This window comes from Chiloscyllium plagiosum, chromosome 15 (genome assembly GCF_004010195.1).
Source record: "Chiloscyllium plagiosum isolate BGI_BamShark_2017 chromosome 15, ASM401019v2, whole genome shotgun sequence".
In the NCBI taxonomy this organism is placed as follows: Eukaryota; Metazoa; Chordata; class Chondrichthyes; order Orectolobiformes; family Hemiscylliidae; genus Chiloscyllium; species Chiloscyllium plagiosum.
The window spans coordinates 886,267-900,647 of record NC_057724.1 but is presented as its reverse complement, the minus strand read 5'-3'; the positions used below and the strand labels follow the sequence as shown (position 1 = coordinate 900,647).

The window sequence follows — 14,381 nt, the reverse complement described above, 5'->3', positions numbered from 1 at the left end:
GACAATGATACAATGAGGGGCTGTATTGTAAACACTATAGATAAAAACACAAGTGACAAATATATTGATTTAAGCAAATGGGCAAAAATAGTCAATAATTTTCATGCAGCTAAATGTAAAGCTGTCTGTTTTGGACGTAAAAAGAATGGAACATAGTACGTTCTACATGATAAAAAAAAAGCTAGAATTAGTGAAGGCAAAAAAAAAAATGAAATCTAGGTTGATTTTATATTTATTCATGGGATGTGGTCATTGTTAATTAGGCCAGTATTCATTGTCTATCCCTAATTGCCAGGGAGAAAATTGGGGTGAGCGATTAACCGCTGCAGTCTTTGGAGTGCAAGTACATACATCGCGCTTTTGAAACAGAGTTCCAAAATTTTGACCCAGCAACAATTAAAGAATGGTAGCAATATGGTTCAAGTCAGAATGGCACATGAACTAGAGGAGAACTTGCAAATATCTGCTTCCCTTGTCCCTCTAGGTGGTAGAAGTTATGGGTTTAGAAGATGTCGTCAAAGGAGCCTCACAGATGGTACACATTACAGAAACTGTGCTTCAGTGGTGAACAGTCTGAATACTGAAGATAGTTGTGGTGCCAATCAAGTGGGTTGCCTTGTCCTGGATGGTGTCAAGCTTCTTGAGCATTGTTGGAACTACACTCAAAGACAAGTGGGGAATAGTCCATCACACTCCTGACTTGTGCCTTGCAAATGGTCTTTGGGGAGAGAGATGATGGTTAACTCACTGCAAAATTTCCAGTCTCTGACCTGCTCAGGTAGCTACAGCATTTATATGGACTGATCCAGTTCAGATTCTGATCAATGGTGAAACAAGCGATCCAACAACGGCCACGGGATAGAATGTCAAGGGTGAAAGGCAGGTTATCTTGTGTTGGAAATGCTCATTTCATTTCACCTGTGTGGCATGAATGTTACTTGCCGTTTATCAGCCAAAGCCTGAATGTTACTAGGGTCTTGTTATGTATGGGCATGGACTGCTTCAGTATCTGAGTCCTGAATGATGCTGAACATTTTGCAATAATTAGTAAATTTCCACACTTCTGACCTTACAACAGGGGGAAGGTGATTGGGTAGGAAGGGAGAGAATGCAACAAGATTTCAGTCAGCTAGTTGTAGTGATTGTAACAAGGTCAGCCAAGTGGACCTCATTGATTAGGAGTTCTCTGATTGGGGTTGTTAATCTGGTCTAATCAGAAAGCCCTGACTGGCAGATAAAAAGACTTTCACTATTTCTCTGTATACAGCTGTTAACATAGAACTAGAACAAAACAGCGCAGAACAGGCCCTTCGGCCCTCGATGTTGCGCCGACCTGTGAACAATGTTAATTGTTTTGTAAACTGTGAATTATTAAAAAAAATGACTGTCAGACACCCTTCTCACTCAGAGTTGGCTCTGAGGAAGCTGGATCAATATCAAAGTATAAATAAAAGGTGACTTGGTGAGGGGATACTGGCCTCTGTGGTGTTATTTTAAAGGCAATGAGAGAAATGCATGCTCCTGAAGACATTTGCTCGCTCAGTTGCCTTTGAGTTGAGGTAAGCATTTCTGGCATCATGCTGTTATTTTGGAAGCTTGACTCATTTGATCCTGCTGTTGAAAACTGGGCCCAGTATGTGGAAATAATGTGTTATTTATTTCCTGGTCAATGACATTAGGGCAGTTGAAAAGCAACGAATAACTCTCCTGACAACTTGTGGACCCACAGCTTTTTCAGTTATTAGGAGCCTAGCTTTCCCTGAGGGACTAGGTACTCAAACCTTTCAATATTTAGTTCAGGAACATTACAACCCAAGGCTCCCTCTAATTCTGAGACACAATGGCTTTACTCAGCAATTTGAGAACCGGAGCAATCCATATCATGATTTTTGACAAGGTTAAGACGACTGGCAGAGGTGTTGACTTTGGTTTAATGAGATGCTGAAAAACTGTTTGAAACATGGGATTAATGACATAACCATGCAAAAGCACCTTCAAGCTGAAGACCAACTGGATTTCAAACAGATACTACAACTGGGTTTATTATTAGAAAATGTGGGAAGTAGAACATCTGAATAGCAGGGTTGTCCAATGAAGTGGACACTCTTACCAGTTCAGCTGAGCTTGAGGAAATCTACTTGAGTGGATTACATTGCTTCACTCAGGACATATCCTGAATAGAGGGACTCTAGGTCAACACAAAACCACAAAAAGCCAAGCTTCAGCCAAACGGTTAAAATTTTCTTAACAATCTGAGCTGACAAGAAATTGTAGTTGCTGCAAGTATGCAGACTTGAGACAGCAAAAGAGTCTCCAGTAAGAGAACTCAAAGGCCAGCATCCAGAAGAGGGCATACCCTGGAAAATCCATCTTAATCTGGTTTGGAACAGTTAAGTTGCTTAGCAATATCTAAATTATAACCAATCAAAATAAGCATCTGGTCAAATGGTCACCCAATTCTAGAGGAGGTCTATGGTGGCAAAGCCGTTTCAGTAATCGAATATTCTGGACCAGACCCAGACCCCTCAACATTTCAAGAAGGTAGCTCAGACCTTAATTTTGCTCATTGTATAAAGCAGGTGTAAAGTAGAATTCCAGGAGAGAATCAGCTGGTCAAACCACTTGGTTTTAAACAAAACAGAATTGATTTACAAGATTACCGAATAAAAAACAAACAACAAAAAAAAGAATACTGAATAACCTATCCTATCCAAAAACCCAACAGACTATCCCAACTTAATGATGCTGTTCCGAGATACTTGCAACAATCCCCACAACCAATTCTTGGCACAAAAGGTAAATTTACACACAAGTTCTTACAGAACAGAAGTCAGACAGAGAGAGAGAACCAGCCGAGACCTGCTTCTATGGGACCAGCAGCCTTTCTTTACACTACTGCTTACAACAACCAAACCAGAACAAAGCTGAGCTGGGAGAACTGGCCACTCCCCTATCATTGTAGATGTGTATTTTTAAAACTTGAAAGCTTTCAGCCTGAGGCAGTATCTGTTAGCTACTATTAAATTGGCCCAAAAACCCATCCAAATTCAGACTTTTCGGAACCTGTGTTTTCAAGAAAAAAACCAAGGACAACATAACCTTATTAAAGAAGCAGCATCGTCACATGTAGAACTAGTTTTTAAAAAATTCACTCTGGACTCCAACCCTTAAGTTGGCGCAAGACCTTGGCCAGACTGAAAACCTATACTGATTAAGGGTACAACTACGGTTCAGGTCTCTTATGACATGCAGCTGGTTCAGATGCTACTGACTGCAGTAAAATATTCTTGCCCCAAAATAAATGGAGTGAAATTAGAATTATAGAATCCCTGCAGTGTGGAAGCAGGCCATTCAGTCCGAGTCCACATCAACCCTCTGAAAAGCAGCCCAACCAGATCCATCCCCTTATCTTAGCATTTCCCATGGCTAATCCACCTAGCCTGCATATCCCTGGACACAATGCGCAATTTATCATAGCCAATCCACCTTTTCTGCACATCTTTGGACTGAGAGAGGAAACCCAGGGCACCAGTGGAAACCCACACAGACATGAGAGAATGTGTGATCTCCACACTATTGCCCAAGGGTGGAATCAAACTCGGGTCCCTGAGTCTGTGAGGCAGCAGTGCTAATCACCGGGCTAGTGTTCTGCTCAATTAGTTGAGAATGATTCACCTAGATTGGCTCAATATTCTCCAAATAGATAATGCATGCCTGAGTAAAGTCCTAATTAAATGCCCAGAAATCTTTAAGAAAATCTAAGGACAATCAAAGGAGTCAAGGCCAGCTTGTACGTTGACCAGGAAGCAATTCCAGGATTCTGCAAGGCCCATCCAGTGCCATTTGCATGACAGGCAAAAGTCGAGGCAGACGTTAATGCTGGAAAGCGAAAGAATCATCCAATGATCTGACAGAAGAAAGAGTCCAAACTTTGATGACAGGCTTAAAGAAAAAGTCTACAGCTTCACTCGACACCAAACTGTCACAGTTCCTATTTAATTATAGGACTTCATGCAACTACAGGGTTAGCTCCAACAGATTTGTTATTAGGGAGAATACTCCGCATCAGGTTAAATCTAATCTTCCTGAACCTGGGGAGTGGGAAGGGTGAAATGGCCTCAGGAATGCCAATGCTGGACACAATGCTCTTGCTAAGTGAGAGGGATAGTTTACCTCAGGGGCGAAGCTTTGTTCAGGAGCCATGGGAATGGCCATGCATGGGGAACAGGCATGGTCTACGGGGGTCAGGTGCAGCAAAGTATAAAGTTTGTGTGGGTGCAATGGTCCTGAACAAAGCAAACACACCATTTGAAAGCTGCAAACTCACAAACAGTGCAGAAGCAAAATGCACCCAGCTCTTCAAATGCCTTTTCAACAGTTCCGGACACAGTGGGTTCTCCCCCTCCGTCAAGCATTGACCATACCTCGTAAGCTGAAATGGACATGGCCGATGTCATTACCTTGACGCCTTTACTGCTTGAAGAGGAAAACAAATTTCTTCTGAGACACTCTGGGCAAAAAAGCGAGATGCCGTTAGTTATACGCTGTTCATTTCAGAGGCAGACTTGGAGGAACCTGACTCATGCTAAAACGTCCCAGGAGGAGCTTAAAAAAGCCTCTGCTTGGGGCTGTTAATCTGATCAATCAGGGAGCCCTGGCTGACAGATATAAACTGGGCTGTGAAAAATGAAACAAAAACTGGACTGTCAGAGGTTCTGCTCACTCTGACAGCTGCTCTGAGAGAGCTGGATCAGTGTTAAGGACTCTCTATGGGTAAGTAAAGGACAGCCTGTGTAAATAAGGATAACAGCTTCAGTGGGGTTATTTCACTAGGAAGCAGATTGAAAAGCTGGATCTCTAAAGAGTAGTCTCAGGATTACATTCAGAATAGCAAGGAGGTATTGAACCTAAGAGGGACCTCAGATTTAACAGGAGCAAAATTCAGGATATCCAGTTGGCATAGGCAAACTGAACCAAAAGGCCAGTTTCCGTGCTATACATCTATGACTATAATAAAAGGAAGTATAAGAATAGTACAAAAAAAAGATAACAAGTAATGACAAGCATCAAATAGGATCAAAATGGAGGGAGCTATTTGCAGAGATCCAAACTGTAGGTTTAATATTGGGCATACTAGATATCATGAAATTAGAGATGCATGTACTGTGGATGATATAATAACAACAATAAGGACAGGTGACTTCAAAATGCGTATAGATTGAATTCACAGAGATCCTCAGACAGCACCGTCCAAACTCACGACCACTTACATATAGAAGGACAAGGGTAGCAGATACATGGGAACACCACTGCCTTCAAGTTTCCCTCCAAGCCACTCACCATTCTAACTTGGAAATATACTGGCATCCCTTCACTGTCGCTGGGTCAAAATCCTGGAATTCCCTCCTTAATGGCATTGTGGGTCAACCCACAGCAGATGGACTGTAGCAATTCAAGAAGGCAGCTCACCACCACTTCTCAACTAGGGATAGCCAATAAATTCAGGCCAGGCAGCTAAACCCACATCGCACAAGTGAATTTTAAGAAATTCTCCAACTCACAGGCTGTGGAAGCTGAGTCATTAAGCTTGTTCAAGATAGTAATTAATAGGTTTCTGGAGAACAATAGCATTAAGGAATATGAAGATGCTAGCAAAAGGGCCTTGGTGAGTTAATATAGTGCATCTTGTCGATAGTACACTGTAGCTATACTGGAATAGCTTGGCTAGGGGTGCAGTTAGTTTAGAAGCACAAAACTACAATTGCCAGAATCTCAACAGGGCCGACAGCGTTTCCAGTATCTAGTGCCTTCAGCTGTTTCTTGATGTCATGGGACAACTGGCATTTGTGAAGCTGGTGACCTCAGGAGGCGGCCAAGATAGATCATTAAATATCACAAACAGGTACCGAACATAATCAATAAGGTGAATGAAATGGAACACAAGAACACAGGAGTAGTCCCTTCCAGCCTGCTTCATCATTCAATAACATCGTGACTGATCTAGTTGTGTCTCAGCTCCACTTTACTGCATGCACTCCATTATCCTTAACTCCTTCATCTATCAAAAATCAATTTCATTCTACCTTGAATACATTTCAAGACCTGGCCTCCGCAACCTGCTGACAAGAGAATTCCATCCTCTAATGACCTTGAGAGAAGAAAAAACCCTCATCTTTTATAAAATCTTTTATTCTTAACCAAAGATGTGCAGGTTAGGTGAATTGACCATGCTAAATTGCCAATCGTGCTAGGTGCATTAGTCAAAGGGAAATGGGTCTGACTGGGTCACTCTTCGGAGGGTCGGTGTGGACTGGTTGGGCCGAAGGGCCTGTTTCCGCACTGTAGAGAATCTAATCTAAACTATGTTCCCTAGTTTTAGTCTCCCCCAAAAATGAAACATCCTCTAAGCATCCACCCTATACAGTCACCTCAAGGCCTTACATTTGAATAAAATCATCTCTGATTCTTCTAACTCCACTGGATACAGGCCTAGCCTGTTCAACCACGATTCATTGGCTAAGCTCTTCATACAATGAAAGAGATGAGTAAACTTACCTGAACTACTTCTAAAGCGGTTATATCTTTTTCAAATATGGAGGCCAAAATTATACACAGTATTTCAAACTTCCTACTTTTATATTCCATTCCCTTTGTAATAAATGGCAACATTCAATTTGTCATCTTAATCACTTGTCATACCTGCAAACTAACTATATGTGATTTATACACCAGGACAGCCCGATCCTTCTGAATCACCATATTCTGCATTCTCTCGCCAGTGAAACAGTATACTGCTTTGCCACCATTTCTGGTAAAATGGACAAGTACACATTTACCCAAATTATACCTCATCTACCAAATTTTTGCCACCCACTTAACCTGTCTATATTGTTTTGCAGATTCTCTACCTGCTGATAACATATTTTCCTATTAATTTTGGTACCATCAGGAAATGTAGCTATCATACTGTCAGTTTGCTCATCCAAATCCATTGACATTGTTAAAAGGGCAGCATCATCATACAACCAAAGTTATTTTCGAGAGGGGTCATAAAGACAGGTGCTGACATGTCTGAACTGGCTATTTTAATAATGGCTAACAGCCCAAGTTTATAATCTGAGGTGGCCTTTAGTTTTTTTTCAAAAGCAGGCTGTACAATGAAAGGGGAGTGACCAGTTCTCCCAGCTCAGGTTTTTGTTTTGCTGGTCAAAGAAAGCTGCTGGGGAGAAAGGTTTCCTGATTCAAGAGGTTTTCTGGATGACTCTCTGACATCTCTCCAGGAAGAACCTGTGTTTGAATTTACCTATGTGCCAAGAGGATGTTGCAGGATATCGGAACACCTCTTTGTTAAGTTAGATCATGTCAGTCAGGTTTTCAAATCGTTGTTATTCTAAATTCTGTTTTCCTTTGTTTGTGTTTAATTTGGTGGTGTGTAAGCAGATTCTATTTTACTTGAAGCCAAGTGGTTTGACCAGCTGCATCACTCCTGGAATATTCACCTTAACATCTGCTTAAAACAACTAGAAAAGTTAGGGTCTGGGCTACTTTCTTCATTTTTGAGGGGGTCTGGCCTGGTCCATAACAGCGTGGATTCCTGTGGCACTCCACAATTTACAGTATATCAATCTGAAAATGATTCATTTATCCCTCTCCAGTTTCCTGGTCACTCTCAAATCCTTTATCGGTGCTAAAATGTTACCACTTACACCATGCCCTCTTATCTTTTTCAACCACCTTTTTGATATGCCACCTTATCAAATGCCTTTTGAATTTCTACATATCAACACATCTACCAGTCAGTTCCTCTCTATCCAACACAAATGGTACTTTGTCAAAAAACTCTGAGTTAATACAATTTCCCTTTCATAAAATCATACTTCCAGAACTGTCTTTTTAACCTTTACTATTTCTTATTTATAGCCAAATATTTTGGATCTCTGAAGTTTTGATCGTCTCTCAGTACTGAAGCAACAGCATCCTTAACAACAGAGCCACCCAACCATGTCCTTCCGTTTTCCTGTCTTTCAATGGGTCAAATACTTTTCAACATTCAGCTCCCAGCCTTGGTCACCTTCCAATATATATTTATAATGCTCATAGAGTAATACAGCATGGAAATAGATCCTTCAGCCCAACTTATCCATGCCGACCAAGGAACTATGAGCCTACATCCCGAGGCCCCTCTGATCGCCAACACTCCCCAGGGCTCTACTGTTAACTATACGTCTTATCCTGGTTTGTCTTACCAAGATAAAACACCTCACATTTTTCGAAATTAAGCTCCATCCCGCCATTCCTCAGCCCACTGGGCCAGCTGATCAAGATCACATTGTACTCTTAAACAACCTTCTTCACTGTCCACTATACCAGCAGAGGTATATGCTTCACTCTGTTTCCTCAGTTCGATAACCAGCCCCTTAGTTTTGCTGACATTGAGGGAGATTGTTAATTGCACTGTGCCACTAAGCTCTTTCCTGTACCCTGTCTGTGGTACTTCAGATCCACCACTACAGTGATGTCACCAGCAAGTTTATAAATGGAATTAGAACTGAATTTGGCCATGCAGTCATGAGTGTATAAGGACTTTGGTAAGGGGCTGAATAGGCAGCTTTGCAGGGCACCAGTGTTGAGGATTAATGTGGAGGTGGTAATTTCCGCAGTTCAGGTGCTGGGGATTTATCTATCTTCATGTGTTTTAAGACCTCGCGCACCTCCTTTTCTGTAATGTGGACTCTTTTCAAGATATCACTATTTCTTTTCCCCGAGTTCCCCAGCTTCCATGTCTTTCTGCTCAGTAAATAGTGATGCAAAACATTTGTTTAGGATCTCAATCATCTCCTGTGGTTCCACACATATACAGCCTCATTTATCTTTAAAGGGCCCTATTCTCTTCCTAGTTACTCTTTTGCCCTTAATATACTTGCAGAATTTCTTTGGATTCTCCTTAACCTTATCTACCAAAGTCATCTCATGTTCCCTTTTGCCCTCCTGATTTCCCTGTTAAGTTTACTTCTGTACTCTCTATACTCCTCAAGGGATTCATTTGATCCCAGCTACCTATACCTGACATATGCCTCCTTTTCTTGACCAAAGACCTCAATATCTCTAGTCATCAGTGTTCCCTACACATGCCAGCCTCGCCCTTCACAGTAACAGGAATACGTTGTCCCTGAACGCTCAACATTTCACTTTTGAATATATCTCACTTGTCAGTGTGGAGGAACAGAGGGATCTGGGTGTGCAAGTACATAGATCCCTCAAAGTTGCCACCCAAATGGATACGGTTGTTAAGAAAGCATATGGTGTGTTGGCTTTCATTAGCAGGGGGGACCGAGTTTAAGAGCCGCGAGGTTTTGCTACAGCTCTACAAGTCCCTGGTGAGACCACACTTGGAATATTGTGTCCAGTTCTGGTCAGCCTACTACAGAAAATATACAGAGACTTTGGAGAGGGTGCAAAGAAGGCTTACCAGGATGCTACCTGGACTGGAGGGCTTGCCTTATGAAGAAAGGTTGAATAAGCTAGGACTTTTCTCTCTGGACAGAAGGAGTAAGAGAGGTGACCTGATCGAGGTATACAAGATAATGAGAGGAATAGATAGAGTCAATAGCCAGTGACTTTTCCCGCAGGATTGACTGGTACGAGGGGTCATGGTTTTAAGATATTAGGAGAAAGGTATAGAGGAGACATCAGAGGTAGGTTCTTTACGCAGAGTTGTGAATGCGTTGCCAGCGGTGATGGTGGAAGCAGAGTCACTAGGGACATTTAAGGGACTGCTAGACATGCACATGGATAGCAGTGAGTTGAGGAGTGCTTGGGTTAAGGTATTCTATTTTACATTAGGATTAAACTTCAGCACAACATCGTGGGCCAAAGGGCCTGTTCTGTGCTGTACTGTTCTATGTTCTATGTCCCTTTATCTGCGAACAGCCTCCCACAATCAACTTGTTAAAGTCCCTGTCTAATACCATCAAAATTGGCCAAGCCCCAATTTAGAACTTTAACCTGAGCACCTCACTTTTCCATAACTACTTTAAAACTAATAAAATTATGATCACTGGTCCCAAAGTGCTCCCCCACTAACACCTCAATGACTTGTCCTGCCTTATTCCCCAAGAGGGGGCAAGTTTTGCCCCTTCACTCGTAGGCCATCTACATAATGGTTGACAAGGTTTTCCTAAATACACTTGAATTTATCCCCAACCAAGCCCTTAATACTTTGGCAGTCCCCTTCCTACAGATTTACCTCCATCTGTGCTAATAATTTATGATAAATACTGGCCCATATATCAAGAAAAATAGAATATCATAAAATCCATGCTTCGGCTATACAAAGCTATATTTAGGCCACACTAGACAACTGAGATTAGCTCTGAGCACTACACGTTAGGAGGGAGATATTGGTCTTGGAGAGAGTGCAACAAATGATATCAAGGGTTAAATAACCAGGATTATACAAACTAAGATTACATTTCCTAGAATTTAAAGCATTCAAGAGAAATCTTATTAAACTTGACAACGCATTAGGAGAACAAATAGGGTAGATACAGGAAAACTATTTCTGCTGATTGAAAAATCTAGGCTATAAGTTAGAGCCAGACCTTTTAAGAGTGAAGTTGGGAAATATTGCACAGGATAGTTAGGAATCCTTTTCTGCAAATGACAATTGATGCAAAATCAATTATTAATTTTAAAATGGAGATTGATACATTTTTGCCAAGCAACTGCATTAAGAGATACGGGACATAGATGGCAATATGTTCAGTGACAGAGCAGCCGTGATCTCATTGAATAGGAGAACAGGCTCTAGGGGTTAAATGGTTTCTTCCTGTTTCTATGCTTCTACATTCCTACTAGATAAAAAACATTATCGATTTCTATCTCTACAGACGCTGCCAGACGACCAGAATTTCACAAGCACTTGTTTTTATTTCAGATCTCCAACATCCACAATATTTTGCTTTTATCAGATCTCCTCTTCCTCATGCTCTGCTTGGCCTCAATCACTCTATCACCATAATGGAAATACTGCAGTGTGCTAGTATTGACGTAATATTTTATCCACCATGGTTCCACAAATTAAGCCCATCTCACCTGCCTTTACTCTGAAGGTCCACAACATCTCTTATCTTAGCACACTTACAAAATGGCAACTTTGTCAATTTTAATGCTGCCTGATGCTATCTCAACCATTGGCCATTCTATACATTTGAACCTATACAGAATCAACTGGTCATCCAGCAACGAACATGATCCAGTCCTTATATGTGTCCATTCAACTCAGATTAGAAGTAAAGATCTTAGCTAATGTACCCCTTTACTAACCAAACAGCTGACAACTCTGACCATCCCCTATAACTCCCTAACTCTGCTCCATCTCAAACTACTATTCTATATCAGGAACCACTTAAGACAGAACTGCGTCCCTATCAAACATAGGAATTTCCTGTGATGTACGAAAACAATGAGACATGTCACAAATATCATTGTACTTGCAAGCCTTTACTCAGTGTCCATAGACAATTTTTCCAAAACCACTTCGCAGCATATTTGAACATGCCCAAAATAATCATGCAGCAAAGAAATGTTAATTTTAATTCAACTGGAATTAGTCAGCTCCCAAAGCAATTTTCCCCTCTGCAAGATCTGAGACAAATGCTCTTACAAGATGCAATTCTACATTGCCCAGGAAAATTTATCACGTGTGTATTACAGACACTGATTATCTCTCAAATCAGTATTCAGAAGGAGAAACTGATTTATTCTCTTACTGCTTCCTCTGTCCCTAGCTGTGATATTATTCAACTAAATGTCTAGCTGACATCAAGTACGCCTGAGTACCTTCCACGAGTCAGCAAGACAGTTCATGCTGACAGATTATTTGTCAACACAAACATGGTCATCCAGCTTCAATCCTACCAAAGTTCAGACAGACACATGTTTCAACTGTGGACAGCAATCATAGCGGGAAACCTGGCTTACATGTCTTTATTCAGATGTAAAACAACCGTCCCACCGTCCCTCAAAATGACCTCAACAGAAATATCCAGTTGAAGGCCATTCCAACGTTGGACTAAGAACCAAAGAAAGAAGAAAATGGTGATCATAGTCTTGGACATTTCGATCATATTGAACATATTTAAAGAGATTGAAAGAATTGCTTTTTGTCATGCAGAGCACTATTCGCGGCAGTCTGGAGTCTCGGGGTGTTGTATTCAGACAGTCAACATACAAAATGAAGATTTCAGTTAAGACATGTTCAGCATAGGAATGAGTTGCTAGTTTTAGGTTCCCACAGCACTTTTCAATAGCATCTATGCTAGTAATAAAAAAACTTCCTGTTTTACCTCAAGGAGTTCAAAACTTGTAACCATATTTGATAAATACTTTATTTTATGTTGATGTTACAGTATTCTCTTTATTTCTACGACAATAAAAAGTAAATTGAAAGCAGATATCTGGGCTGTACTGAAGTAAACTAACTGTCAAATTAAGCATCCCTATTTTTAAATGACATAACATCTGACTATCTTCCATCATTGTTACCAGTTGTTACTAAATCATCCCAATATCTGTTTGCACTATTTGCTCCACTTACCTGTGCTCCCATTTCATTGTACAAGAGTTTCAGAGCTGTTAATTGCTCATCCATTAATTTGGGGTTGTCAGTCTGCTGTTTCTGAACAATTTGTCGCCCAGTCTTTATTACAGTCTCCACCTCAAGCTTCACTTCGCTCAGTGTTTTATACAGTTTCTAAATAAGAGAAAATCTTTTGATTAGCCAACGTGGCAACAGAAGATACCAACAACAAAACTAAATTATGCATGTAATCGAGATGCGTTTAACTGTGCGGGGGTTGAGTAGATGATGGGAGGGAAGTAATGTTCCAATTGAAGAGTATAATAAAGTTCATCCTTAATTCAGTGATTGCGACAATTCCATTTACTTTCAGATCACAATTTGCAAAATGTACCCAGGATAATTGTAAATAAGATGTTGAATTGCAATTAAAATATTCATGAAGGTGCTGTGGCATTTTCTAAATTGGAATCATTGTGTATCGATTATGAAAAACAGGTGAATGTTCAATGTTTTATAAACTAAGTCTAAAGTGTAGTATTCAGAAAAATAAATGCAATTGAAAAGCCAATTATCTGTAAATTAATTTTAAAAGAAATTTATTTTTAATTAAATAGTTGGTTGATGATAAAATTGGCAGTCAGCAGGGTAGTATTCTTCTCCTGCGGAACCAGTGGTAATCAGACAGTTTGAACATTTCTAAAGATGACGACTGCAGGAAGTGTATCCAATTACAGCTGCTGTCACACTGCATGGATTGATTGGAGCAACAGTGGGACACACTTAGCAGCATGCAGGGGGCAGAAAGCCTCATAGACAGGAGTTTCAGAGATGTAGTGCACCCAATGTTCAGGCAGAGACATAGGCGGCCACCAGAAAGGGCAGGAGGCACCAGTGGCTCTCCCCTCTCTAATAAGTACACTATTTTGGATATCTAGGGGGAATGCAGGGGAAGAGAAGATCCACTCAGGGGATGGCATCAGTATCAGCCAGAATGGTGGCTGTTGTACAGCAGGGAGGTTCAAAATGCAGAACAGCAGTAGCAATAGGGGACTCCATAGTCAGGGACTCAAGCTTTTGTGGCCACGAAAGGGACTCCAGAATGTTCTATTGCCTCCTTGAGACCAGAGTCAAGGAAGTCTCTGAGTGGCATATTCTCAAAGGGAAGGTGAGCATTCAGATGTTGTGGTACACACTAGTACTGACAATACAGGCAGGAAGAATGATTAGGTCTTGCAAAGCGAGTTCAGGGAGTGAGGTAGTAAGTTGAAAAACAGAACCATTTGGCTTGTATTCTTGGAATACTCTCCCTGTGCCACGTGCCAGTGAGGCTAGGATATGAAAATAGTACAAATAGATATGTAGGAGGGAGAGCTTCAGACATGGATGCCTTCCAGGGCAGGTGAGACATGTACAAGAAGGATGGGTTGCACTTAAACTGGCTGGGCACCAATATCATGGTAGGGAGGTTTGCTAATGTCACTCCAGAGGGTTTAAACTAGTGTAGCTGGGGGCAGGAACTACAGCAAGTGAAATGACCAAAGAGAACTTACAGATTTAGGCCAGTCAGGCTCAAAGGAAGAACAGACAAGGACAGGTTCCTAAATTTGGCAGGACTCACGTTCTGAAGTGTATTTGTTTTAACATGAGGAGTATGACATGTAAGGCAGATGAACTTAGAGCTTGGATTAATATATATAACTATGCTGAGACAGTGACAAGGCTAGCAGCTTAACATTCCAGGATTTAGATGTTTCAGGTGTCAAAGGGAAGGTTCTAAAAGAGATGGGGGAGTTGTGTT

The 14,381-nt window shown here is 41.1% G+C and overlaps 1 protein-coding gene across 7 annotated transcripts in view; it reads right to left on the bottom strand.

Moving 5' to 3' along the window:
• Positions 1 to 14,381, bottom strand: part of LOC122557037 (utrophin-like) — a 688,507-nt gene that overhangs the window by 412,657 nt on the left and 261,469 nt on the right. For all 7 annotated transcript variants that reach the window (XM_043704260.1, XM_043704256.1, XM_043704261.1 and 4 more), the window contains one exon: positions 12,599 to 12,754. In XM_043704260.1, the coding sequence (XP_043560195.1) occupies positions 12,599 to 12,754 (156 nt within the window). The remainder of the gene's footprint in view (positions 1 to 12,598; positions 12,755 to 14,381) is intronic.